This window comes from Rhinichthys klamathensis, unplaced genomic scaffold (assembly GCF_029890125.1).
Source record: "Rhinichthys klamathensis goyatoka isolate OS25496 unplaced genomic scaffold, OSU_Roscu_1.1 h1tg000220l_1, whole genome shotgun sequence".
Classification (NCBI taxonomy): Eukaryota; Metazoa; Chordata; class Actinopteri; order Cypriniformes; family Leuciscidae; genus Rhinichthys; species Rhinichthys klamathensis.
Window position 1 is genome coordinate 459680 of NW_026606744.1, and position 27128 is coordinate 486807.

The window sequence follows — 27128 nt, forward strand, 5'->3', positions numbered from 1 at the left end:
CCTCAAGCAGGAATTCAGGCAGTTTTTAAGGCACAGTCTCAAGATCTATTAATAAGAAAGTGATCAAGACATCTAATTTGCACCATGTTTTCATCAACGTTTGGGGGTACCCTTTTTTCTTATTTTATCTTCAGTTCTGACTGACGAATTACACTTTAAAAGCGAAAATACAACACAGGAGGAAATAAAATAACCACTCTAAAAACCAAACCAAACAACTGTGTAAAATCTGCAACAATATTATAATGAGAATTGCGCACACAAATCTAGCTTCTGCGAATTTATAACGCCACAATGACGTGCACGAGCACGCGCTCCCAGCAGCCTTTGCTGCTGCTCTCGCTTATCCGATTGGTGGAATTTGAAAATAAGTACGCGCGACAGTTTGGGAGATGAGACAACACAAATAAAACACAGTAACGAAGTCAAACACAATATAGCACACACTCTATCCTTTGACAGCCCTGTAAGTCAACTAAATTAACTTGTTTTAATGCGCATGCTTTGCTGACCTGTTCTTATCTGGTGTTTGTGTGAGTTTGGGAGGGTCCTGGTGTCATTTTTTCCCCAGATTTAACTTAACGTTACTTATAAAATATCTGTAAAAGTTGTGTAAATTGTCTGTTAAAATGTACGTAAGATAATTGAGAAAGTGTAACAATAAGTAGGATCTTTAAAATGTCAAAGGGTCTTATTAACATCAGATGTGATAAAAGGGTGGACATATATCAGGCTGTTATTTCATTTTCCTAATTTATGTCTTCTTAAATGTTTCTTTAGAGCAGAATGATGGAGTCAGGGCTAAAGGATGATCCGGCAAGGCCGCAGATGATGGTTGTGGAAGATCTAAGGAGAAATCTGTCCTCCGAGTTCAGCGAGTGTTCGGATTTCCAGGTAAGATGACAGACGGCCATGACTTTATGAAAATGTCTGTTCATAAATGTATGATTTTTGAAATGGTCAGCTGAAATGGTTGAAGCCTTGATGTTTTTTTTGTAGGACCCGTCTGACCTGGAGAAGGAACATTTGAAGGTGTATCTTAGAATAAGACCATTTTCAGCAGCTGAGATGGTGAATGGAGAATCACAGGTGAAAATTAGGAAGAAATGGTTCAGGGATATTTCACATATTTCAAGCACCCCTAAAATGCAAACCCTCATGTAGAAGTGTTTTGATATGGTGTGTCTTCTCTCCTTCTCTCTGTGTTTTTGAAGGAATGTGTGGCCATTCAGCCTCCAGAGACTGTGCTTCTCAAAGCTCCACGATCATCTCTCTCTGCCAGGCTCAGTGATAAATCAGTGCCAGTTACAGCTCAACGTTTCCAGTTCTCTCAGGCAAGCTAATCCATCAACACACACAATCTATACTAGTGACTGATTGTGTGAGCCAGTGTTTTTTTGACAACCAATTTGACAAACAAATGTATCTTTTGTAAATAAAATTCTCTTCTGTTTGGAAGTACTGCTCTGTCTTGAGTTATGGTCATATTTGCTCATGTGACATACAAGGTTTATATTATTGTGTGGTATTTTTAGGTTTATGGTCCAGACACTACACAGAAGGATATGTTTGATGGCACAGTGAAGGGTCTTGTAAAGGATGTTCTAGAGGGACAACATTCTCTGGTCTTCACATATGGTGTCACCAATGCTGGGAAGACCTTCACATTTTTAGGTTTGTATATTTTGTTATTGCATGGACAGACTTAATTATTTTCTAAAAAGAGGTAAAAGTTACTACATTTTAATAAAAGATTACAAAGATTTGTATTTTCATTGAAGCAGTGTGCACCTAATGAATGTTTCGCAAAAAGGCCAGGAACGTGTATTAGGGTCAATAAATTAACATCCGTTTAGATCAGAACAACCTTGTAAAGTAGGGTCTGTATTGATGATCTTGGTGATTAAAGGCACAATGAAACAGAAGTAGCGACAGATCATTTCTTCCGTATCGAATATAAAAAAGCGGAGCGAGGACTTGGTTATATCTGGTTGTTGGTTGAATATAGACAGATCTGAATGCAAGCTTGTGGTCTACTGTAAGATAAGTAGACCTTTGTTCATCTTCGGAACACAAATTAAGATATTTTTGATGAAATCCAAGAGCTTTCAGTCCCTCCATTTTGAGCAATGCAATTTACACATTCATGGTCCAGAACGATAGGAAAGACATCATTAAAGTAATCCATGTGACTCCAGTGGTTTAACCTCAATTTTATTTTATTTTTAAGCGACGCAAGTGCTTTGTTTGCGCAAAAACAAAACAAAATTTACCTCAATATTTACATAAAAATATTATAAAGAATCGTGTTCACGGAACAACTTCTTGATGTCTTTCCTATCATTCTGGACCTTGAATATGTAAATTGCATTGCTCCCAACGGAGGGACTGAAAGCTCTCGGATTATCATCAAAAAGATTAAAAATTAATAGTTTGTAAAAAAAAAAATTAGTTTGTAAAAAAGAAACATACTCATGGATTATTTGCAATAAGATCATTAAGATGCCTTTAGAAAATATGTGTTTATGTATTAGGTCCAGATACAGATCCAGGCATCTTGCCACGTTCCCTCAACATGATCTTCAGTAGTCTGGATGGTCGCATCTTCACTCAGATGTGCTTGAAACCCCAGAGGTGCCGGGATTTCATCAGACTCACCAAAGAGCAGCAAAATGAAGAAGCAGTTGGCAAACGCAACCTGCTCAAGCTTTTCAAAGAGGTACAATAATGTCATAATAAGTTTAACACCCTCAGTTTTTACAGGAGTGTTCATTTGACTGAATCTTTAGATTGAATCTTCTCTTTAGACTGATGCGCAGAAGTCTTCCCACAGCTTGCAGTCTGATCTTGAAGGTAAAGAGAATTTTTCAGCTAGTGTGCACTTCTCTAAGGTTGTGCTTGGCAGTCTGTTTATATTGTTTGTCTGGCTGAAACATTTTTTTGGTTTCCTGTTAGATGGTTCCTCTCTCTGTGATATAAGCTCTGCAGCGAATGAGGGGAGTTTACCTGTGGATATGGACATGCACACCAAGTTTTCTATATGGGTCTCGTTCTGCGAGATCTACAATGAGAACATTCACGACTTGCTAGAACAGCAGGCAAGCAATGGTTCACGGAGAACCAACCTCCGCCTTTGTCAAGACGTCAAAGGAAACTCATTCATCAAAGGTAAAGGAGCACCTGCTTCTGTAATTTGCTGTTTATTCTGTCAATAAATTAAGATGGAGCTCATGGTGCATCCAAGTAAAAGATGAACCCTGATAATCTGATATAATAAAGGTTTGCATGTAACAACAAAATGAATCCAGCTTGTAAGGCTGGGATGGGAATGCAATAATGTGTGTCTTCATTTACATTTGACCTTTTATGCATTCCCTAGGAATCTAACTCATGACATTGGCCTTTCTATTGCCATGTACTGTTTGAGCTACAGGAGTGAGACACTGCACTATTACACTGCAACATTTCTTCATTAAATCATTAAAAAAAAAAATACATATAGGTTCATTTGAATGTACTGGAGCGAAGTTCGGGTTTGTTTGTTTGGAAATAATGTGTAATAGCTAAAACTGGCCAGGTGCTGGTGCTAGAGCAACAAGAAATAAATGTAGCAATAATAGCATTTCCATGGGTGATTCAGTTGGTTGATTAAGAAAACTGTGTATGTAGCCTATGCAGATTGCATTGTTGCTCATAACTGGGGTTCTTTTTTGTTAATTTTCCAGATCTGAAATGGGTTCAAGTGAGCAGCGCTGATGAAGCCTTAAAAGTGATGAAACTGGGGAAAAGGAATCAGAGCATCTCCAGTACTAAACTCAACCTGCTCTCTAGCAGGAGGTACAAATTCCTTCCTGGTGCTTATCTGTTTGAATGTGGTGGATTCTGTATGGATCTGTTATTCAGACTTTGTCTCTCTTTGTTGAATTTTTAGCCACAGTATTTTCTCTGTCCGGATCCTGAAGGTGGAGGATGTGGGAATACCCAGAGTGGAGTCAGTCAGCGAGTGAGTCTGTGTGTTCTAATCTGAGCTCTCTGCAGGGTGTTTGTGTTGTGTTTCAGAATGTTTTGTAAAAGTATGGACTCTGGTTCCAGGCTGGCATTGTGTGATCTGGCTGGATCGGAGCGATGTGCTAAGACACAAAATAAAGGTGAACGGCTGAAAGAGGCGGGAAACATCAACACCTCTCTGCTCAGTCTGGGAAAATGCATCAGTGCACTCAGAAATAACCAGCAGGCCAAGTATGCTAGTGCCTTTTTCTTTTCTTGTATTCTCCCATTTCTTTGTCTTTTAATCACTCTTACTTTGTCCTTTTAGACAGCACGTTCCATTCAGAGAGAGCAAACTCACTCACTATCTGCAGGGATACTTTACGGGCCGGGGCAAAGCCTGTATGATTGTAAACATCAACCAGTGCGCCTCCATGTATGACGAGACGCTCAATGTGCTCAAGTTCTCCGCTGTAGCTCAAAAGGTATGTAATGTCCTAATATGTCTGTGTCTCACTCATATAAGCATTAATTCTCCCTAAAATGAAAATTCTGTCATTAATTACTCACCCTCATGTCATTCCACCCGCGACTTTCGTTCATCTTCGAATTTTTACCTGAGTGATTTCTGTCCCTCCATTGAAAGTCCATTCCAAAACTTTAATGCTTCAAAAAGTTAATGAAGAGGCACAGTTTCCTTGTACTGCTTTACTCGCAAACTACAATTCCTGTTCATCAATAAGGCGAGAAACAGACGCGTTATAAAGCCTAAATATACTCTAATTAATTTAAACGTGAACGGTCCGAGTAGTAATAGAAGATGATTGCTGTCGTAATGATGACATTAGCGCACAAAAGAAGTAACTGTTCTGTGCTCTGGCGCGGTTAGCGATCACACTACATGTGCACCGCTCCCAAGCCCAACTGAACCACGCTCTGGCCCACCTCTTCCAAGCGGGCCAGGGACGGTTAAGCGAACCGTGTCCAGGGCAGGCACTGTACAGAGCAATCACACTAGTCAAACGAACCAGACTTCGGGGGTCAAACGCTCCCAAAGATCTCTTTGTGCGAGTACACCCTTTAATGCATTATTGAGATGTTTTAACTGAAAGCTAAGCTACTTGACTTATCTTTAATATGTCAGTGCCATTGTTTTGTCTCAAGATGCACACTAGTAATGTTATTTTCTAAGGCAAGTTTATAAAAGCTACTTCAATGTTGTAATTGAACTAAGGCCTAATCCTTAATCTAAGCTCTGTCTGTGAAACAGGATCTAAACGTCAAAGTTTCGGTGCAGTAGACTTTTAATGGAGGGACAGAAATCTCAGGTTTCATTAAAACTATCTTGGTTATATTTGTTATGAAGATGAACGGTCTCATGGGTTTGACATGACATGAGTAATCAATTTTCATTTTTGGGTGAACTATCCCTTTAAAAGGGCTGTATTCTACACAGGGTACACTTTTGGACCATTTTATTGTTTTCCCATCATGTTTGTTTGTCAAGTTTCTTGACATTACTCAAATTTGTATTTTTTTTCTTTCTCTGCTGAAAGGTTACTTGTAGTTGTGTTATGGACAGTTTTGTCTTGTTTTTCAGGTGGTGGTCATCACCACTAAGAGCGTTCCAGTAGTGGTGAAAAGGAGTGCCAGAGAGGTGTCCTTCATTATCAACAATGTTGATCGACGGGAAATGCGACGCAGCTCGCTTGTACGATGGGACACCACCCTTGAGGATGTCCAGGAAGATTCTGACACTGAGGAGGGGGAGGATGAAGAGGGGAGTGAAATGGAGGACACCATACTGGACGCTGAGGAAGAAGGGAAAGAGACTGTGCTGCTTGATAAAGAGGTTTATGAGGTGAGTTTTGGCACCTTACACAGTAAGTCACATCTATGGTCATTTTTGGTTTTGTCCAAATCAGCCATAACTTCAACAAGCATCATACTGTTTTTAAGAATTATTTTTGCTGCATGATTTTATGTTTGTATAACAATGAGGTTTCTGCATTAATGTTTTGTGTTTGTATGTAAAGGCCCAGCTGCAGTTTATAGAGGGGATTCAGCAGCAGTTGAGGAAGGAGAAATTAGAACACTTAGCTCTCGAGGCACATGTTCGGGATGAGGTTACAAAAGAGTTCTCTGAGCTGATTTCCCAGATGCAGGAAGATTACAGGTCAGAGATCACAGGCTTCCATGTTCAATTATGTGTAATTATAACAAATTACAGGTCCTGCTTTATGACGACCCTCACGGCTTTCTATGTCTTTTTTTATTTTAGTGAGCGCATATCCAGAGAGAGGGAGCTGATTGAAGAACGGTGTGAAAGGAGACTGGAGATTCTCAAAAACTTGGTGGGAAAAACAGCTGTGAAGGACGACAGCATGGTTTCAGCTGCGACAAAATCAGAGGTTCAGATATGCTTTCAGAATAGATATTCAAGGTTATATAAATACTTTCTTTGAAAGATTATCATATTTCATTTGGGAATAGTAATTGTAGTTGTGAATTTGTGTGTAGGAGGAGAACCATGTCTCTCTAGACAGCATGCTTGACTCTATGAGCAGTGACCTGGCTGAAATCAGACAGGATGCCCATGCTGCCCAGTCTTGCTTGGTGACCTCTCACCCTAGAGTCTCTACAATGCTGCATGACCTTGAGAAAAAGGTCTCAGAGCTTTCAGAACTACTCAGTGAAACTCAGAATCAGCTGTCACTCAAATCAAAGGGTGAGAAAACATTGCAGATGAGCTGACATACACCAAATCTCCACCTGCACACTTCCACAGAAATATGCTCTGCATACCCTACCCCTTGTTTGTTTAATATTTTTCTCAATTTAGGGTTCCCACTGTTCTGGAGAACCTGCACATTTCAGGGAATTTAAAAAAGTTTTTTCCCTTCCAAAAGTTTAAGTTTAAGTCTTAAAAGGTTTACATTTTTTATAATATTCTTCAGCAAGAAAATGCCTTTTGTGAGACCAAAAAATTTTTCCTTGGAAAAGTCATGGAAATTCATTGGCCAGAAAGTGTGGGAACCCTGTATTTTGAGACGCAGATGCTTTTATTGTAAAACTGTAACCACAATACACTTGCTTAGTGTTCATACTCCAACTTACCAGGCTTCCTAATCCCTTGATCTAACATCAAGCCCCATACTCCCTCACAGAGCTGGAAACCCAGAGCCGAATGTCAGATGAACTGGAGGAGGTTAAGAAGGTAAAATGCCTCTGCCATTTTAACACGCACATATGAAATCCAGAGGTTATGCTATGCATCACTGCGGGTTTTGCATTAGCAAGCGGCACTTTTTTTTTTTTCTTCAGAAATTGTAAAAATCTTGTAGTGAAGTTTTGACTTCTGTTGCTTTTAGGCTCTGGAGAGCCATAGGCAAAGGGAATGGGATCTGAGTGAAATGTGCAGACAGAAGGATGAGATGGTTTCTAAACTCAAGACAGCTCTTGACCAACATGTAGAAAACACGGATCAGGATGTGAGTGTGAACATCTAGACATTGTTTTCCAATGTTCAAAATAATTGGATGTACACTACCTTTCAAAAGTTTGGGGTTGGAAAAATTTTGAAATGATTTTGAAAGTAGTCTCTTATGCTCACCAATCCTGCATTTATTTGATAAAAAAAAAAAAAAAAACGTTTATTTTACATTTTAAAATTTAATTTTTTCCTGTGGAAGCAAAAGTGAGTTTTCAGCAACCATTATTCCAAAGTTCAGTGTCACACTATCCTTCAGAATTCATTCTAACATGCTGATTTGGTGCTAAAGAAACATTTCTTATCAATGTTGAAGTTTTGCTTCTTAATATCAGTTGTGTTGAGTTTTTTTTCCCCCAGGATTTTTTTAATATATAGTTCAAAAGAACAGGTTTTATGTGAAATGGAAATCTTTTATAATGTTATAAATGCAGAAAGGTGAATAAATTAAAAGTACTGATACAAAATATAAAAAATATAAACTTTTGAACATTAGTGTATCTTTTGGTAATGGTTAAAAGGATATTTTGTCAAAAAAAAAAAATCTGTCATTATTAACTCATCCTTTCATGGTGTTGATCCTATTTGGAGCTTGACATCCCATTATCACAATGAACCGTTGTGTGGAAAATATCTATATGCAATCTAAAATAATTTTTTCCACAAAACGAGTCAAATATTGGTTTAGAACAACATACGGGTGAAAAAGCGATGACAGAATTGTCATTTTGGGTTAACTGTTCCTGTAATACAGTTCCTACCTGATTCAAATTTTAGCTTTTTTTTTTCTCTTTTGTTTGCGGATATCTAGAGAACTCAAATTGATTTCATCAAAAAGGAGATCATCCAACTTAAACACAATTGTACCTGCTCAGAGCAGCAGCCCAGCGCCCAGACTGAAACCAGAAAGCGGCGTCAGGAAGGAGAGGGGCTTGATGGACAGCCCCCACTCAAGAAAGGTATAGACTCCGTCCCAGTTGCTGAAAAGTGCCTTCCAGCTTTTGTCACAACCAGAGGGGCCGGCCGAGAGAATCGGGTCAAAGGACGACGATACCTCCACAGTCAAAAAAGGCTCTCAAGCATAAAGAAATAATCATTATAAATGTTTTGGGTTTTTTTTTTAAGACAATGGTTACCACAGTGCATGATAAGCCCTGTATCTCAAAGTACTTCTGTGAAGTGTATTGTTTTTATGAGCTCAACTGAATAAAGAAGCATGTTCATTTTACGCATGGAGAGCATTGCACAAAATTAAAAGCACTGTAAGTCATATAAATGGGGAAAAGGATGCTTCACTTTAATATTAAAAAGAATGAGAGTAAAAGAAATGTAATTATAGTATCAAAGCATCCCAGGCACATGAGGTGTTTCCTGTGCATAAATGGGAGGCTCTCAAGACTCAGTGATTTCACATTTAAATGCACCTCTTTCATCTTCAGAATGAAATTAAATTGAAAATTAATTTCACACCCCATGTGTAAGTAAAGACTAGTGCAATTTAGATTAAATAATTACTGGCTTTGTTGCTAGGCCAGTAGCAATACATTTTAAATACATGGTTGTACCAAACTATTTTGAATGTTGAAGCAATATTTAAATTAAAATAATTTATATTAAGCACACATAAATATTGTATTATTGCATGTCACAGACACTTCACAAGATTTAAAAATTTTATATATGCCTTTTAAGTATTTTCAAAGCTCTCCATTCTTCATAGGTCCCCTGGAGGACTTTAAAGTCCAAGATGATGTTGCAGATAATGAGTGTCAAGACTCCGCCCTTCTTGAGGTCAAAGGTCAGCTGGAGTGTTGCCTTGCTGAATCCAAACAAAAAGACAAGCAGATCACAGAACTGGAGCAGGAATGCCAGACATTAGAAGTTTGCATACAAGATCTGAAGTCTAAACTGGAAGAGAGAAATTCACAGGAACATATTCCATCAGAGAAGCTTTGTCAGACATCCTTGGAAACCAAACATATGACAATGGATTGCAGGAGTTTGAAGGTAGAAGTTGTGTCCAGTTATATCAACACTACAGAACTTTTGGAAGAACTTTCTGCTGCCAAATCACAAATGGCAAAGCAAGATCAGGAACTTGGAGAAAAGAACAAACACATCTTGACTCTTGAACAAGAAATTACACTACTAAAACAGGAGGCTGAAACCTTTGCTTTGCTTCAGTCTAAAAACACATCAGCTGACTGTGATGACCTCAAAAAAGTCAACTCTGACCTGCAGGCTGAGGTTGCCACCCTTCGTGGTGTCAAAGCTGAACTAGAGAAGAAGATCGGATGCCTTCAGAAAAAGGCGGAGAAAGATACGGCACCTCTGTCTAAAGATGGGGAGGTGGGGCTGACAAACCCTAACACTCTTGGATCTAAAAGCAGGGAGATCGATAGTGAAATAAACATGCTGTCTGAAAAGGAGGCTGAACTTGCACAGAGGGAGAAAGCCCTAACATCAAAGGAGGCTCAGCTTTCAGTTCTGCAGAAGAGACTGAAGGAAGCACAGGATCGTCTGGAGGAGGAGGAGACACAAGCGGTGCAAGAAGCCCGCAGGAGGGAGGTGGAGAGAAGGAGAGAGCTGCTGGCTGTGGCAGAGGAGGCCATCGCTCAGAAAGATACAGATCTACAGAAGAAACAAGAAGAGATTAACCGGTCAGTTATTTTCCTCTTGAACTATAATACAGTTTCCTAAAACACAAGTCACATTAAACCACCATACAAAGTCAGTCCAATTTTAATACTGTTGCCAAACATATTCATTATTTTTGTATTTTGCATATATTTTATTTATATCCAATACCATTCAAAAGTTAAAAGAAATGAATACTTGCCATTCAGCAATGATGCATTAAATTGGTCAAAAATGACAGTAAAGACTTTTACATTCTATTTCAAATGAATGCTGTTTTTGAACTTTTTATTCATCAAAGAATCCTGACAAAAAAAAGATTCATGGTTTCCACAAAAATGTCAAGTAGCGCAACTATATTCCACATTAATAATAATATTACAATTATTTCCGGACGATCAGTTGATACTGAAGACTGGAATAATGACTGTTAATCAGCTTTGCCATCATAGAAATTAAAAGTTCACACATTAAAATAGAAAACAGTTGTTTTAATGTTTCACAGTTTTACTGGTTTTTTTTTTTAATATATAGTTTTGATCAAATAAATGCAGCCTTGGGTAAGCATAAGATACTTACACAACTTTAGAATGGTAGTGTAATTTAAAAAAAATATGTAAAATACAAAAAAATATATTATTATATTAGGACTACTACCACTAGTGGTGCAGAAATTAGACAATTCACCTGTAAATGTTCCTTAGAATTTAAATAAATTGCTTTTAATGTTGATTCCTTGTAAAACAAAGATTTATGTCTTTGAAACTGACTTTAATGGTGTTGGGCATTAGCAGCTTTTGTATAAGCAGTGATGATTTGTTTGATTTACTAAGTGATCAGGAAAGCATTAAACATTTTGAGAAAGTTTTGTGCTCAAGATTGCAGCTTTTGTTAGATTAATTATCATCCCATTCCGACACACAAGAAGACATTGATTTATTTTGGTAGTTTGAAAGCCATTGTGTTGTTTTTTTGTTCTTTCTGAATAAGCATGAGAAGACAAGTACATTCGTAACGGGGATTATGTGTAGACTATTCTGTCAGATTAATGGTCTATTTTTTAAAGTTTTTAACTAGTTGATCAACATAGATTTTTCATTAGCTGATGCCAATATCTAGAGAGCAGGGTGGGTAATAAAAAACTGGGCAATTAATCAGACTACAATTTATCAATACCTTTGTCTCAGATTTTTTTAAAATTGTTATTAATTTTGTGTGTATGTGGTTTTTCATCTCCTAGGTTAAAGGAGGAGATTAAAACTATCGAGTGTAAGATGAACAGTCTGGCTGTTGATCTACGCAGAAGGGAAGATGATTCATCTGATCTTCGGGAAAAACTTGGTGACTCGAAGAAACAGATTCAACAGGTCCAGAAGGAGGTGTGAACTCACTCTTCACTCATTCAAACGTCTTTACTGTCCGGGCTGAAACGTGTCAGAGCATAGCTGAATTGAATCTAACTGTTGCTGACGTGTGCTAAAACTCCTTATGTTGTTTGATATAGATCTCCTCCATGCGAGATTCTGAGAAATCTCTACGACTGAAGCTCAGTGATCTAGAAAAGATTAAAGCACAGCTCCAGAATGAGATCGCCAACAGGGACCGCATCATCAACCAGCTGAAAGCTGTAAGCACCTTCCAGCGATGAATACCTAATACCACAAAGAGAGAAACATTTACTGAAATTGCCATGTGACTTGAATATTTTCTCTTTCTTCTAAAACAGGAACGATCCTCTGAATCTAAGTCAAATGAGAATCTGCTGCTCTATCAGAAAGCATGTAAAGGTATCGTTTGTTTACTTCCATGTATCTGCATGAGTGTGAGCAATATGGATGTCATTTATTTTTAAGTGCTTGATTAAATGTGTGGCAACATAGTAATGAATGTTAATTATTGTTGATGGTTTCTGCAGATTTGCAAGAGCGTGAGCATGTTATTGAAAACATGCGTTTGGCTCTGACAGAACAGGAGGAAACACAGACACAGCTGGACCTGGAGCTGGACAACAGAGATACTCAGATAAATGAGCTCGCTCAGGGTATGTGATTACATGGACAATATTGCATTCATGATACATTAATGTACTGTAATAATATATCATACATTTAAAAAAGGATTATACACAGAAAAAAAGTTTAATGTGTATATGACAAACGTATTTCAGTGTTGCTTATTCTAATGTAATAATTGTAAAAAAAAAAAAAAAAAATCACATTTTATGTAACAATTTAAATCAAGTTAAAGTTTAATAGAAAATAGTCCTCATTTTGCTTTATTGACAGCAACATTTAATTATGTTCTCCAGCATGATTTGAGATGATTCAAAGAACATCTGACCGTCTGATCTGTACGAGAGAGTTCACATGACCAGTGTCAAAAATGTATTTATTTGATTGTGACCTAGAATAAGTGCACAATCTTAAATATTTATTATACTTGTTCATCATACAAAAAAAATTGTTTAAATTAAAAACATTTATATTTATGAATTCATGGTAGATATTGAATCCCTGTTTTTCAGTATGGTCTCAGATTTTTGACATCACTGTATTTATTTTCAGAATTGGTGAGGTTAAGAGCAACGCTCCCTGAACAGAGGAACAGGAGAGATTCTAGACCGATCTCTGATGACGTTTTACAGGCCAAACAACAGACCACTCAGGCCCAGGAGAGCTTGCAGGTCTGGTGTCCAAATATTTTCTCAATTTCTCTTCAACTGTAAGAGAAAATGTGTGCTCATGGTCTTATAGTGTGGTTGTTCGGTGTTCATGTTTGTAGCTGGCCAATGAGAAGCACCAGGCAGAGCGCAGGAAGTGGATGGAGGAGAAGTTGGCTCTGATTGGTCAGGCTAAAGAGGCTGAGGAGAGGAGGAACCAGGACATGAGACGATTCGCTGATGATCGAGAACGGCATGCCCGCCAACAGGCTGAAATGGTAAAGAGAAGTGTGTGTTTCCAGAGACAATATCAGACAAGTATTTTAGTTAAAGAGAGAATGACTCTCTTGATACATGTCAATTAGGAGTCTCTGGCTGCATGTCTTACTGCTCGTGATGAAGAGATGGAAAGCTGGAGAAAAGAGAGAGACACGCTTGTCTCTGCTCTGGAGGTTCAGCTGAAGAAACTCATCATGTCCAATGCAGAGAAAGACCAACAGATCAAGATCCTACAGTCCAGTAACACCCCCCAATCACCAGAGGTCAGTGTCGGTTACAGATCTCACCATCTACACAAACAAAGATTTTTTTTTTCTTTTGAAATAAATATTTATTACAGCAAGAATGCATTAAATTGGTTAAAAGTAAAAGTTAAGACATTTATGATGACGCAGACGCACACTGAACATTTCCAAAACCGTTAGCCTTTTATGTTCAAACCAGAGTTGGACAAAGATGGAAAGAGTTGTTCTGTCCAAAAATGTAAGTCAGCTCTGGCAGGTCACGTTAGTCAAGCTCGCATCAGCTGACTCTCAGAATTTCTCAGAGAGGAATTCGTTCCCCACAAGGATTTCACCTCAGATTCATTCAAGTACGTGAACTTAAACACGAGATTCGCTGCATTTATTGACACGGGACTCGATATAATTCACTCTCCATTCATCTCTGAAAGTCTTCACGAAGCTAAGCTAAGTTCCTTTTTAATGCTCATTGCTAAAAGCTATCGGGGTATTGGCAACATGCTTGTTGCTAATGCTATCCGTGTTGCTTGGGCTTTCTAGTATTCATTAAAATGCTCTTGCTAGGCTTATGCGATCATATTGGCTATGTGCGTTACTTATCTGTTGTCATTGGCAACTGCTCGTGTTGCACTTGCTGTGCTTTTAGCACTATGCAGCACAGATTCAAGCAGCTTGCAGTGATAGTTAGGAAATAATAATTCATGGTGCAAACGGAATCATAATATGCTGTGGCACAGGTCTAAAAAGACATAGTAAACAGTCACTATTAAGTTGAGTCAGTTCAGCTTTGATTCTGTCGGGTTTCAGACAAGCTTGGTCTATCTAGTTCTAGGAAACAAAGCGTTCTTAAAGCTATAGTGTATTGGAAATATGCTTGCTTTAAAGCTTATCTGTTTTTATTTGAAACATGCTTGTGCTTAAGGCTATCTGGTTGCTATTGGAAACATGCTCAGGTTTTTAAAAGGTGGGCACGACCAAAAATAATAATAAGTTTGAGAACCACTGCTCTAAAAGCTGTTAGTTGCTATTGGAAACATGGTTGTTTCAAAGTTATTTAGCCCAGTCGTTATTTGGAACATGGCTGTGTTTTAGGCCTATATCTGGTGTCATTGTCACATGCTGTGCTAAGCTTATCCAGGTATCAGCAAAATGCTTGTCATTGTTTCAGCAACATTGCTATCAGTACTCAGGGTTCCCGCGGATCCTTAAAAAGTCTTAAATTAGATTTTTAAAATTTAAGGCCATAAAAAGTCTTATAAAGTCTTATTTTTACTTATGAAAGGTCTTAAATTTTAGATGACACTTTGACTTAGACATATCTAAAAGCTTTCCAAATTAAAACCATCTACTTAGCGTACGTATTTTTATTTATTTATTATTCTATCTTTGTGGATTTGCTAGTTCACGTGACATTTCGCGTCACTCGTCTCCTGCACGCGAGAGGAGAGAAGGAGAAGAAAGGTCGTAAATGTCAGTTCAGTTGTAAGTTCATTCTTTATGTGCGTATGGTGTGCGATGTGTATTGTCTTTTATGATATTGTAATCATTGTTTTAACAATGTACGAGGCACTGCGAGCTGACATCGCATTTGTCTCTCGTGCTTTCACTGCGTGATGTGTGCAGTGTAACTGTTATGTCCCCAAGTTAGTTTTTGTCTTATATTTATATCATATTATGTTCTTATATTAGAATATCACATCAGAAAGAGTGCCGTTTTCCCGTGCACAATTCCAATTGTGATATTTATGTTATACAACAGTTAAATTAACAATAAGTTAACATTGAGTTACTTTTTAGACACAATATTGTCAATATTGTTTGTTTTCCCTTTATTTCGCCGACTATAATTTCAAAATGAAACCGTAGCAGAGTCTCAATGCAACCGACAGCGATTATTTCTTGACTGAAATCCGCGTTTTGAACGAATCACTTGCTTCTTTCCCGAATGAATCAGCCGTTTGAACGAATCGGTTGAATGAATGACTCCCTCAACTCACTTATTAAGACAGTGATTTGCCGCTGCGGTTTCATATTTAAAGTACCCTTTAAATAAAATGTTAAAGTTAGAAATCATTTCATATTTAAATATTGAATATTGATTTAAAAATATATATCTCATAGCTTTATTTATGCAGTTGTAAATGGAGTGTAAATAAATTAATGCCACTTCTGATGCCGCTTCTGTCACCTCTGCACTGCAAAGATGGATTTTGATTGAATGATTTAATTTGACTGTAACAGTGGTACTGTATGATTATTATATAATTAAGTATTATTGTATAATTACTGTATAATTTAATTTGAATGATAGTATTTGACATTAAAGGTGATGCATAACTCTAAATAAGTTTAGAAAAAATGTCCATATATAGGTGAAAATGCCCCTGAAAAAATCAATTTAAGGTGGCAAATATTGCCCCTTAATTAAAATATTAATTTCTGTCACTGCTGTGAACTGACCACTGCATAGAATATGAAAAATATTAATATCTTCGTGAGTCAGCTGTCAACAACAGACCTAAACCAGCCATGGCACCAGCACAAAAACACAATCAGTAAAATATCATCTAATTATTATCAACAAAACGTTGAAAATATCAAGATATATTTTTGTCAATACTGCACAGCCCTAATGTACGGTATTAATTTTGATTTCTTCAGGTCTTAAAAAGGTCTTAAAAAGCCTTAAATTTGACTTTCAAAAGTGTCCAGGAACCCTGAGTACTGTACTGCTTGCTAATAATAATAATTCGTTACATTTATATAGCGCTTTTCTGGGGACTCAAATCGCTTTACATATGGAAGGGGGAATCTCCTCAACCACCACCAATGTGCAGTATCCACCATTTGCAATGCAAATGTTATCGAATATATCCTCATTACTTGGGCTTCTAGTATTATTGAGCATACTGTACTAAGCGACATGCTGTGGTAATCAAAGTTGTTGTTTTAGCCTTTGGTCTGTCATTCAACACTAACAACATCGTAGCTTGATGATCCCGTGATTGAGTGTGGAATCATGGGAGTAGTCATCTTCACCTCCACAACAATAGAATTCAGTACGACGGGAGCAGAAATCACGTTCATGAACGAGGAAGCACACTGTACTTTATTGTTTAGCTGCACACACTGCTGTAAGCTCGCACTCGATCGGCCCAACGGAGGCATCTGATCAGCGGGTGAAGGTCTCTGCGTGTTACTGTCTTTTCTCGTGGCAAAGTATTTTTGATTAAATGCAATACATTTTCTCATATGTATTCTCTCGTTATTTCATCTGACTCCATAAATGAAAAGGTTTTTTAATGATATCTGTGCATCATTAAATATAAGCGAAAGTTTGACTATTCCTTTTAACTCTAATGAAATAATGTCAAAGTCAGTTAGAATAATCAAATGTAACAGTTTATTATGTCAGGTAAATGTATAATCAGTTCAAAGATAATCAATACAAAACATCAAATGCTCTGGAATAAAGAGAAGACGAACCGGACATTTTAGAAATGCATGAAGCTGAGAGACTCGGCCGCTCTCAGCCTCACGGACTGATCTGAGATACAGAAAGACCCAGAGCCCCTTGCTGCGTTTCATTATATAGGCTAACAATGGATATTTGCATTCAGAAGGTACACCTTTATTTGGCGATAGTGGTCCTGAAAGAAATACTGTTCTTGTGAACTTTTTCTGAACGAAATGTATTACTGTTTCCACAAAAATATTAAGCAGAACAACCATTTTCAACATTGATCATAATTATTAATGTTTCTTAAGCACCAAATCAGCATATTAGAATAATTTCTGAAGGATCATTTGACACTAAAAACTGGAATAATGGCTGCTGAAAATTCAACTTTACCATAACAGGAATCTCTGATTATATATATTAAAATGGAAAACAGTTAGGCTATTTTAAATTGTAATAATATTTCACAATTTTTCTGTTTTTTTGATTGCACAAATGCAGCCTTAGTGAGCATAAGAGACTTCTCTTACAGACATACAACTTTTGAATGGTAGTAAAATTGTCTGAAACAGAAAAGCACATTTTAAACCTAATTGAAACCGGTTGATGCATCAGCCCATTCAAGACTTAACATACCAGGAATTATCAAGACTTGTTTTTACTAGTGTTTCTTTTTAAAGTCAGTTGCAACTGACTCACTCAAACTATAACGTTTACACATAACATTGAGCAAAAAATCAAAACATTTTATTGATTGATATTTATCATAATATACACATTTTAATGAAAAATATATATTTTAATGTCATGTACATTACAGTGAAACATCTTTATCAATACATAATTATTAACAATTATATTTTCATGTAACTTCTCCACGTTTTTTTCATGCAATTCATACATTCATTTGTTTTTAGTTAAAAATAATATTACTTGGTATGAAAGCATGGTTAATTTAGATATTATTTAATAATTCCTGGGGTAATTAACTCGGTGGCAGTTCAGGTGCATGTAGGGAAGTATGATAGCAGTGCCGCCATTTGTTCAGCGGTGCTGAATAGTTGATTCTGATTGGTTGACATAGACGTTCTAAGAGTTAATTTCCTATTAACTGTACGACTAAGGCAGTCCAGATTTGTTTACAGCATTACAGTTTCATATCACTCACATCAGCAGAACTTCAAAGAGCCATACAGCTCTTTTAAAGCCAAGCAAATCTAATAAAAGTCTGATTTTTTTATGTATATATATAATATGGAGGCTTAATAATGTAGCTTGTGTGACTATATCATCTGGATGTGATGTATACACGCAGAACCTTATAATTGTCAACAATAGTTTTACTGAAAAAGTAGTTTCTGAAAAAGGTAAATAGCAAAAGCTAAATGAATAGCTGTTCCCAATTGATTGTTTGCTATATTGTTGTACAATTCATTCCTTCATCAATTTTTACTCGCATAAAGTGTTATTTTAACACTCTGTCTCTGTCTTAGGAGGTCACTGAGGACAGCAGGACCGAGGCACTGCAGGCAGAGCTGACTGCAAAGGATGCAGAGATCCAGAAACTGAAGGAACTGCTCAGTGTCAGTGTCATGGACGTCAGACTTCGCAGAAACTCATCAACCCAGGTCAGAAACACGTGTCTTATTACTGCCAATTCACCCGTTGCCTTTGATGATTCATTAGAGTCTGCATATGACAAATAGAATCACTGTCAAAAGACTGAAGTGGCTTTACTCTGAATGGTGGCATTTGTACAAAACACACTGCTAAGTAAAGTGTGGCCTTATCCTTCAAACAATCATTTTGATTTTATATAATTCACCTCAGATGAGCTGAGTTGACTGTATGCTAGGAAGAACTGAGAGTTATATGAATTGAGCTTTTATATGCATTGCATTCTATAATAATAGTCAGAATAGAAACTGGCCTTTATTACTTTTTAGTTCTTGGTACATCAATGCCTTCCAAAGAATCGTCTCTCCCCAAACTGATTTGAACACATGTAATCATTCAGGGAGCTCTCGACCTATATTTGTACCAACCTGTGGTGATATGTGTTGTTTATTAGACATAGCTGTGTAATTAAATTGAGTTGGTAATTATATAGAGAGTGAAGAATGTTTATTGACTATCTCTTAATTGTTGTGCTAGACGATGGAAGAAGAATTGTCTGATGTGAAGCCTCTGAACACCAGTACGCTCAAAAACACGAGCAGAAACAGAGGATCTGTCACCAGTCAGGTAAAACAGAAAAACACCCTACCTGGTAATCATTTCATTGTGAAAATGGTGAATCACAATTACTTTCTGTTCCATTTTTTTTATTTTAGCTTTTCATTTAGTTGATACCCGTTTTATGCATTTAGCGGATTGTATATTTTGTTTTTTACAGTTCTAAAACAAACCTGCATATTCATCTCTCTTAGTTTTAAACGATCCATCTGTCAGTAACAAGATAAAATTGGGAAACACTTTAGTTTAGGGTCCAATTCACACTATTAACTAGTTGCTTATTAGCATGCATAATACTAGGATATTGGCTGTTTATTAGTACTTATAAAGCACATATTAGTGCCTTATTCTGCATGACCATATTCTACATGACCATATTCTACATCTCTTAATCCTACCCAATACCTACACTTAACAAACTTACCTTACTAATAATTAATAAGCAGTAATTAGGTGTTATTTGAGGCAAAAGTAGCTAGTTAATAGTGAGAACTAGACCCTAATCTAAAGTGTGACCAAAAATTGTAACAAGGAATAGTATCATGAACTAACAATTAAATAAAGTAATTTGTTACAACATATTTCTAATTTAAATATATGCTGTTTTTTTATCTTTCTATTCATCAAAGAAACCTGAAAAAATGTATCTACATTTCCACAATAATATTAAGCAGCTCAATTGTTTTCAAAATTGATAATAATAATAATAATAGATGTTTCTTGAGCAGCATATTAGAATGATTTTTGAAGGATCATGTGACACTGAAGACTGGAGAAATTATGCTGAAAATTCAGCTTTGCATCACAGGAATAAATTAAAATATATATTAAAATAAAAAACAGTTTTTTTAGTGTAATAATATTTCACAATATTACAGTTTTGCTGTATTATCAAAGACATGCATGCAGCCTTGGTGAGCATAAGATACTTCTTTCAAAAATGTAAAAAACTGACCCCCAACTTTTGAACCATAGCATAGTTAATAAGTGCTGTTAAAATGTTGTTTACTGTTATTTCATGATAATTAATGAGTTAACAAATTTTGTCTCAAATCTATAGACCATTATAATCATCCATCCACTTAACAATGGTGGCCATCCCGTGTCAGTTCTGACAGCCTTGCCATTAGATCTTTTATTATATACTGTGAAGCAGCTTTGATACAATCTGTATTGTGAAAAACGCTATATAAATATATTTGACTTGACTTGACTTGACTTGATTAGATCTTACACATTTTAGTGAGATTTCAGTAAATAAATAAAAAAACTTCTTAATATGCCATCATTAAATAAATAAGTTTATTTTTTGTGGCACCTCTCATGTTACATCTTGTAAGATTCATTTGTTGCGTTTGATAAATAAATAAATGCACATATTTCTCAGTCCATTGATTATCAAGTTGATGATAATAATCTTCAAATCGCAGAGTTCATCCGCTAGCTGTCCGCTGGTGCTAGATTCGTCAGTGATCTCCACGGAAACAGGCAGGCGTTCCAGGTTTCCACGGCCTGAGCTTGAAATTTCCTTCAGCCCTCTGCAGCCGGATCGTTTCGCTCTCAAGCGGCAGGGAGAGGACTCTGCCGTTACTGTTAAAATCTCCCGACCCACTCGCAAGAGGAAGAGCGGGGAGATTGAGAAGGTGAGAAATTAATCCGGGGGGGGGGGGGGGGGGGGGGGGTTAGAAAATGGTTCTTAGTTCACATAAAGTGATATAAAGTGCTGTGACTGGAATGACCTGCAATCATCTTGTGCTTGTGCGAAATGTATAATCTTTTCGATTTCTAGCCTGAAAATCATGGGAAATTTTGTAGAATATTAGTTCAGATTTTTCACACAAAATTAACTCCTCTTTCTCTCTAGTTTATTTTTTTTCCTTTAATGTATTTTAAAACCTTAATTGTTTTTAAATTATTAATTTTTAAATATAAAATCCATTGACCATCTGCTGCTGACCTAATCTGCACAGCCAGTAGCCCTTTAATTGTCCTAATTAGTCATTAACAAGGCTCCAATCTTGCTCACTTACACTTAACGATCAGTCTTCATTGTGCATGGGCAATAAAATGGCAGTCCTATTAAGCATAAAGTTCTGAGTGTAAGAATATATTTATGTGTGTGGTTGAGTGTGTATTGGCCTAACCTCACACACTCTCTCCAGGCAACTTAAACACTTGCGGATACTTGCTCTGGGAGCAATAATTATAGAATACACAGTAGGTTTATAGATTTTTAAAACCTGTTTATGGAAATTTAATTGAATGGTTCAGACAGAGGGATTACCAATGCACAAATACAAATCGACCATAAATGCTGACTAAACAGGGTGTTAACATTTTATTATAACACGCTTAAAAAGGGTAGCCATGCACAGAGTCTGTAGTCTAGGTAGGTTGTGCTATTCTCTCAAAACACTGCAGTGAAGATGTAATGTTGCACTCTGTAAGAATGCTCTTCACTCGAAATAAGTGACCTCTTATTGTCAAAGAATCTTGTGCTCTCACGCCGGTTGCCCCTGGCAACAGAGTCACTTCCACATGCTCTGTACCTGCTAATTGTTGGAGAGTTTTGTAATTGAATGGCACAAACCATTTTTCTGGCGCTTCTATTCACTTGAAGCATAAAGGAGGCAGGAGCAGCGTGGTGAAAAAGAAAGCTTTCTTTGAACCCAGTCCTCAGGTACCCTTTTCCTGTTTAATCCTACTTCAACAGTTGTTCCACCTTCAGGACTCCTAATGGTCTGGAACCAGACATTCACAGCCAAGACACTAAGGGTCATGTTAATTTCGTCAGGCTAACCCACAGTGCTGGAGATTAGAAGTATAAATCCATAAATTATGTGATTACTTTTTTGCCCTCTGAAATTTTCCTCCACACCAAATCAATTTGAGCAAGTCTGTGTGATGTAAGTGTCCCATTAAATAAGATACTGGCAGAGCTTGTCCTTAAAATCAACATGAAATCCAAATTTGAATCTGTACTTGCTTAAATGAAAATTCTGTTGTTATTTGCATGTCCTCATGTCGTTCCAAACCCATATGCTGTTATCTTTTCAGTGGAACACAAAAGGAGAATTCTAAGGAAATTGAATGCAGCTGCTCTTAATACAAATAAAAAAATTAAAAAGAGAAATAAGGATAAAACTGTATTCCAAGTCTTTTGTGGTGCAGGTTGGATGTCAGTAACAAATTTCATTGGTTCTTGCACTTTTTTTTTACCAGAAGTCTAATGTCAGACAAATATGCATCAGGTTTAACATGCATCAAAATCTTCAACATAGAGCTGCTTTTAATGATTCCTCAGATATTTTTTTAGTTCCACAGAAAGAAAATTACATGATATGTAATGACAGAATTTTCATTGAGTCATCTATTCCTTTAATATACATTCTTGATTGGTTCACAATTCACTTATTAAAAGCATAACATGGCCTCATCCAGACGTCTTTGAACAGAGTACCTATAAAGTGTAAAGATGCAGAAATTAAAACATTTGCTTCTACCAGTAATCTTATTAACCCTTTAAAGTTCCTAATAAAGTTTTTGTGACCATCTTATCCAGGCCATTTGGTTAGAGTTCCTGATGGTGGAAATGCAGCTTATGAGTCATTATCCCTGAAGCCTTTGATGCATCAAAGAAATAATAACATTTCTATCAAGGTGGATGTGTAAATGGAGTGGGTTTTGCTGTGTGGTTTTACAGATCCATTATGGTGATATTGCCTGTAAGAGCTGTCCATGCCCTCAGTGGCAGGGCATTTTTTTTCTTCATGATGCATAAATGACAAAGGCTTTGGGAGAAAATGCTCTGTAGAACTTAAAATAGACCTATAATTCATCATTAACCCATAACATCCTCAAGGTCATGACTTTTCACATATAATTGGGGGAAATCATTATAATCGTGTGATACGTTCACCCTCGACACCTCTAAATTATTGTAATTACACTTTCCCATTTCACGGCAGGGAAACACCAGCACCTGACTTCAGACCAAGCCATCAGTCTTGATTTTCAGTCAGTCAGTTTCCCTCCGATGCGATTGAACGGTGAATTGGCAGGTTCCTGGGAGTCAGGGCATTAGTCTACTTTTCATGCGATCTTGCAAGTCGGAGAGCAGGTGACAGGTGTGACAGACAGAGATCCGCCCCGTTTAGGCTTGCGGGTGTTACGAGCGTGGCATTGTCTGTCACATGCAATGTCACAGATGCAATCTTGTTGTCTAGAGAGAGAGAGAGAGAGAGAGAGATAGTGACAGGAAGGGAGTGATGGAGGGAGGGAGAATGCAGAATGGTTGGAGAGAGAGAAAGGAAGAGACTGAAACTGATGAGTCACTGGAGAGAGACTGGAAGTCTTTCAGACTGAATCATTTATTTATTCTGCAGATTTGAATATTTTTTTCATGTAGCATTTGTTCTTGCGTGTGCATAAAAGTGGGATCGGACAGATGCTCTGCTGTCTTATTAAAGATGCTTTAATGCACTGCACTCGTGGCACTAGATCTGTCAACTAATCCTCAGGGGTTTGTGCTCTTTTGAGTGCAAGAATTAAACCGCCACTCTTTCCAGCTGACCTGAAACCAATTTGTGTTTTGTCAGTAGGGATTAAAGATTCAAATCATTTAGATACTCTGTGCTGTGTGTTTCTCCAAATGCTTTTAGCATTATAAAATTGCCTGCTGACCTGATCATCAGCAGAGGGTTAATTAACCACTGCAACTGGGTAATTAGTTTTTTCCTTAACTAGCTCATCAGAGATCATCATAACATCCATCACATCTTATATGACCAATCACAGCCAAACATTCAGATTCAACTAAGGCCTGTTTCACTGTCTGCGGTGTGTACTGCGCATATTAATGTTGAGGTTAACAGCACATTTTCTGCAATTTATGCAAACCCTTTTATTACGTATATCTGACTGAATTGAGACTATTTAAGCAATTTATAGCTACACTTTAGGGTTTGGGTCCAGTGTAGATTTATGACCATTTTGTATGTAAACTACTGTTCAAAAGTTTGTAAGTTTTTTTTTATTGTTTTTGAAAGTAGTCTTTATGCTCAAAATACTGTAAAAACAGTAAAATTATGAAATAGTATTTCAATTTCAAATAACTGTTTTCTATTTTAATATGTATTTCAATTTCTGCTTGCAAAACTGATTTTTTTTTAGCAGCCATGACTCCAGTCTTCAGTGTCACAAGACAAATATGCTGCTGCTCAAGAAACTTTTCTTATTATAATTATATATCTTATGCTTTTTGTTTTGTTTTTTGAAACAGTGATACATTTTGTCAGGATTATTTAAATAGAAAGTTCAAAAGAACAGCATTTATTTGAAATAGAAATCACTGGTGACCATATAATAAATACTTGACTGTCACTTTGGATCAATTAATGCAGGCTTGCTGAATATAAGTATCAATTTCTTTAAAAAAAAAAAAATTCTTTCTGACCATAAACATTTGAACGGTATTGTATAACAATCAGTAGTTCTAAATCTGATGTCCGTCCTTACAAGATTAAATATTTTTTGCAATAAAGCCTATTATTTTGTAAAATGGCTATTGGAAGTGAGAAATCTTATGAGTCAGAAATCACTTTGTTTTCTGTACAGAGCCATTGATATGTTACACAGCAGAAACACTGTTAGTGTGAAAGCACAAAACAAGCCTGCTGTTGAAGTTGTTGTTGTTGTTTTGCTCACGCTTCGCAGACACAAAATGTGTGAAACAGGCCTAAAAGAAACAAAGCATTTACGTTAGCCTTCCTAACTCCAAAATATTTGATTACTCTTGCACTTTGCTATTCCTCAGGATGAGATGGAAAGGGAGAACATTAGGAATACAAGGAGTAGAATGACTCCTCGCCTAACACCTCATCAGGAAGAGGTAAGTTACAACCCATTCTAACATTTGAAGTAAATGTATTAAGAAATGTATTCTATGATAATGACCAGTGAAATCGCTCTCACAGTATGATACTGAGATTCTTGTCTAGACCAATGTGAAAAATTAATAAAGTAGAAATCAGGTAGAAGGTGGAAGTATGGACAGAGGAGTTAAGAGAGGAAAAAGTGGTTCAGTCACTCCATCCAACACTCAAAGACTTTGATTGGGAGAATCATGATTCCTGATCCTATCAGTATTGAGTGATTACAGTGACTGATGAACTCCCTCCTCATAGCCCTCAACTTCCCAGGAGTCAAACCAAAGAGGGAAAAAAGACAAAACGATCCAGAAGATTGGAGATTTTCTTCAGGGCTCTCCCACCTTTCTTGGGAGTAAAGGTCAGGATTAGACTTATTCCATCATTATTACCCTGTTGTTCATTTCTAGACTTTGTTAGATAAACAAATAGGATGCCCGAGTATGACAATCACAATCTTTTTCTGTCTCAGCAAAGAGGATCATGGGGTTGATGAGTGGAAAGTCCCCTGATAGTGGGACGATGTCTCTAAAGCTTAAATCCAAACGTGACAAACGAAAACACGACAGACCAGATATCTCCTCCCCAATGGACATACCGGCCCATCAGGTACTGTAATGGTAAAAAAAAGTTGGGGGTCTGTAAGATTTTTTTTTTTAAAGAAGTCTCTTGCACTCACCAAAGCTGCACTTATTTGATTATTTGCCGTTGTGCTGCCTAATAATTTTGTAGAGACTGATAAATTCTTTTTCTTTGATAAATGAAGGTTCAAAAGAACAGCATTTATTTGAAATGGAAATCTTTAGCAAAAATGTCTTTAATGTCTTTTAATCCATTTAATATCCTTGCTGATTAAACTTGTTAATTTCTTTTTTTTTTTAATCTTAATGATATGATAGTGTACTTTATATAAATATCCATGTTTTCAATGCTTTTAAATGTAAAATTACATGAATTTCAATTTAAAATGACATTCTCAGTAACAGCTGACATTTCACCTTTCTTATAGATCATTGGCCGAAATCCAGGGGAGAAAGAGAGTGAAAACCTTATCAAGAAACGTCTTCGTACTAGGACTGCCAAATGAGCTGGAAGGAAATGTTTTGTTTTGTTCTTTTTCTTCTTTCTTTTTTTTTTGAATTTTAAATCAAACTATTTTTTCTTTCAATCTGCTGCACTTTTCATACATATCTATTGTTTATTAGTCAAATTCTCTTTTTACTTTTTATCAAATATGGCACATAATATATTATCCTGGAAAGTAGCTAACACTTGTGCCGCTTTTAATGGCTAGTTGAAATGATGGACAGTTATCATAAGCTCATGTATGGTGGAATGAACAAATTTTTGCTGCTAGAGTTAGAATGAAAGTTCAGAAATCACTACTGCACATTTCTGACACAAGGTTTCGCTGTACATTTAAACCACGGTTATTCGTTTACATTGTGCTCACGCTCCCTGCAAATGAATGCAAAACGGTTGTTTTCCTCTAACCACTTTCTGTTTTTCAAGAGTTAAAAATGCACACACGCAAAATATAGCACAAAGTTATTGTGGAGGGTTTTCCCCACTTGTCAACGTTCTTTTTTTCTGTGTTAATCACCCTGTCACAAACCTTTAATATGTGCCACTCACTTGATAAAGACTCTCCATTACCATGTCAGTAATACCGTGTGCCAGATGCCTAATGAAACCCAAAGGACTATTCGTTTGAATTACTGAACAAATGTTTATGTAACAGACGGGTAATTGAATTTCCCGATCGCAGTATGCGGCCCGGTGCTCTTATCTAAAATGGCATGAAAGGAGTGAGGGGAAGGGTGAGGAACTGGGAACAGGTCTATCTCTTTGTTGGCACCGAATGACAGGATGTGAACGGGGTGGTTGCTTGCAATGATGAATCATGTTGTGAGAGTGTCGAAAGTGTGGGAGCATGTGGTGAAGACAAAATGGAGGAGTGAAAACCGACTGTGTGTGGAGGAATAAAGAGATGAAGAAAAAACATACAGAATGAGTCACGTGCAGCCCAGCTGTGCTTGTGCAGGTCTTTGTTGCACAATTTACTTCTGATGTTATAATTGTGTGACCGTTAGGAATGAGGTCTGAAAAACTTAATTCAGAGTCTGTTTTGCATCACAAGTGCATGATGTACATATGGATTTTTATGTGATTCCTAGTGTAGTGTCTAGAGAGACGGACAGTAATCATAAGT

At 36.9% G+C, this 27128-nt stretch overlaps 1 protein-coding gene across 4 annotated transcripts; it reads left to right on the forward strand.

Moving 5' to 3' along the window:
• The first annotated feature begins 338 nt into the window (after nucleotides 1-338).
• kif20ba (kinesin family member 20Ba) lies at nucleotides 339-26240 on the forward strand. 4 transcript variants are annotated; one of them, XM_056264277.1, is made up of 35 exons: nucleotides 339-470; nucleotides 786-894; nucleotides 1000-1089; nucleotides 1215-1334; nucleotides 1536-1674; nucleotides 2535-2719; nucleotides 2808-2853; nucleotides 2956-3168; nucleotides 3726-3837; nucleotides 3932-4003; nucleotides 4093-4239; nucleotides 4316-4472; nucleotides 5588-5848; nucleotides 6024-6163; nucleotides 6269-6398; nucleotides 6508-6715; nucleotides 7155-7204; nucleotides 7359-7478; nucleotides 8289-8436; nucleotides 9198-10137; nucleotides 11355-11493; nucleotides 11619-11741; nucleotides 11841-11901; nucleotides 12030-12155; nucleotides 12679-12797; nucleotides 12896-13051; nucleotides 13139-13315; nucleotides 18248-18382; nucleotides 18909-18998; nucleotides 20420-20632; nucleotides 21610-21669; nucleotides 24805-24879; nucleotides 25175-25277; nucleotides 25389-25525; nucleotides 25926-26240. In XM_056264277.1, exons 2-35 carry the CDS (start codon nucleotides 787-789, stop codon nucleotides 26001-26003), a joined length of 5178 nt encoding a protein of 1725 aa, XP_056120252.1. In that variant the 5' UTR covers nucleotides 339-470; nucleotide 786; the 3' UTR covers nucleotides 26004-26240. The 4 variants fall into 4 exon arrangements, with proteins under 4 accessions (XP_056120252.1, XP_056120249.1, XP_056120250.1 ...); XM_056264274.1 differs by lacking the exons at nucleotides 339-470; nucleotides 786-894; nucleotides 1000-1089; nucleotides 1215-1334; nucleotides 21610-21669 and having other exon boundaries at nucleotides 1540-1674; nucleotides 18251-18382; XM_056264275.1 differs by lacking the exons at nucleotides 339-470; nucleotides 786-894; nucleotides 1000-1089; nucleotides 1215-1334; nucleotides 21610-21669 and having other exon boundaries at nucleotides 1540-1674; nucleotides 8316-8436.
• Nucleotides 26241-27128: the final 888 nt, after the last annotated feature.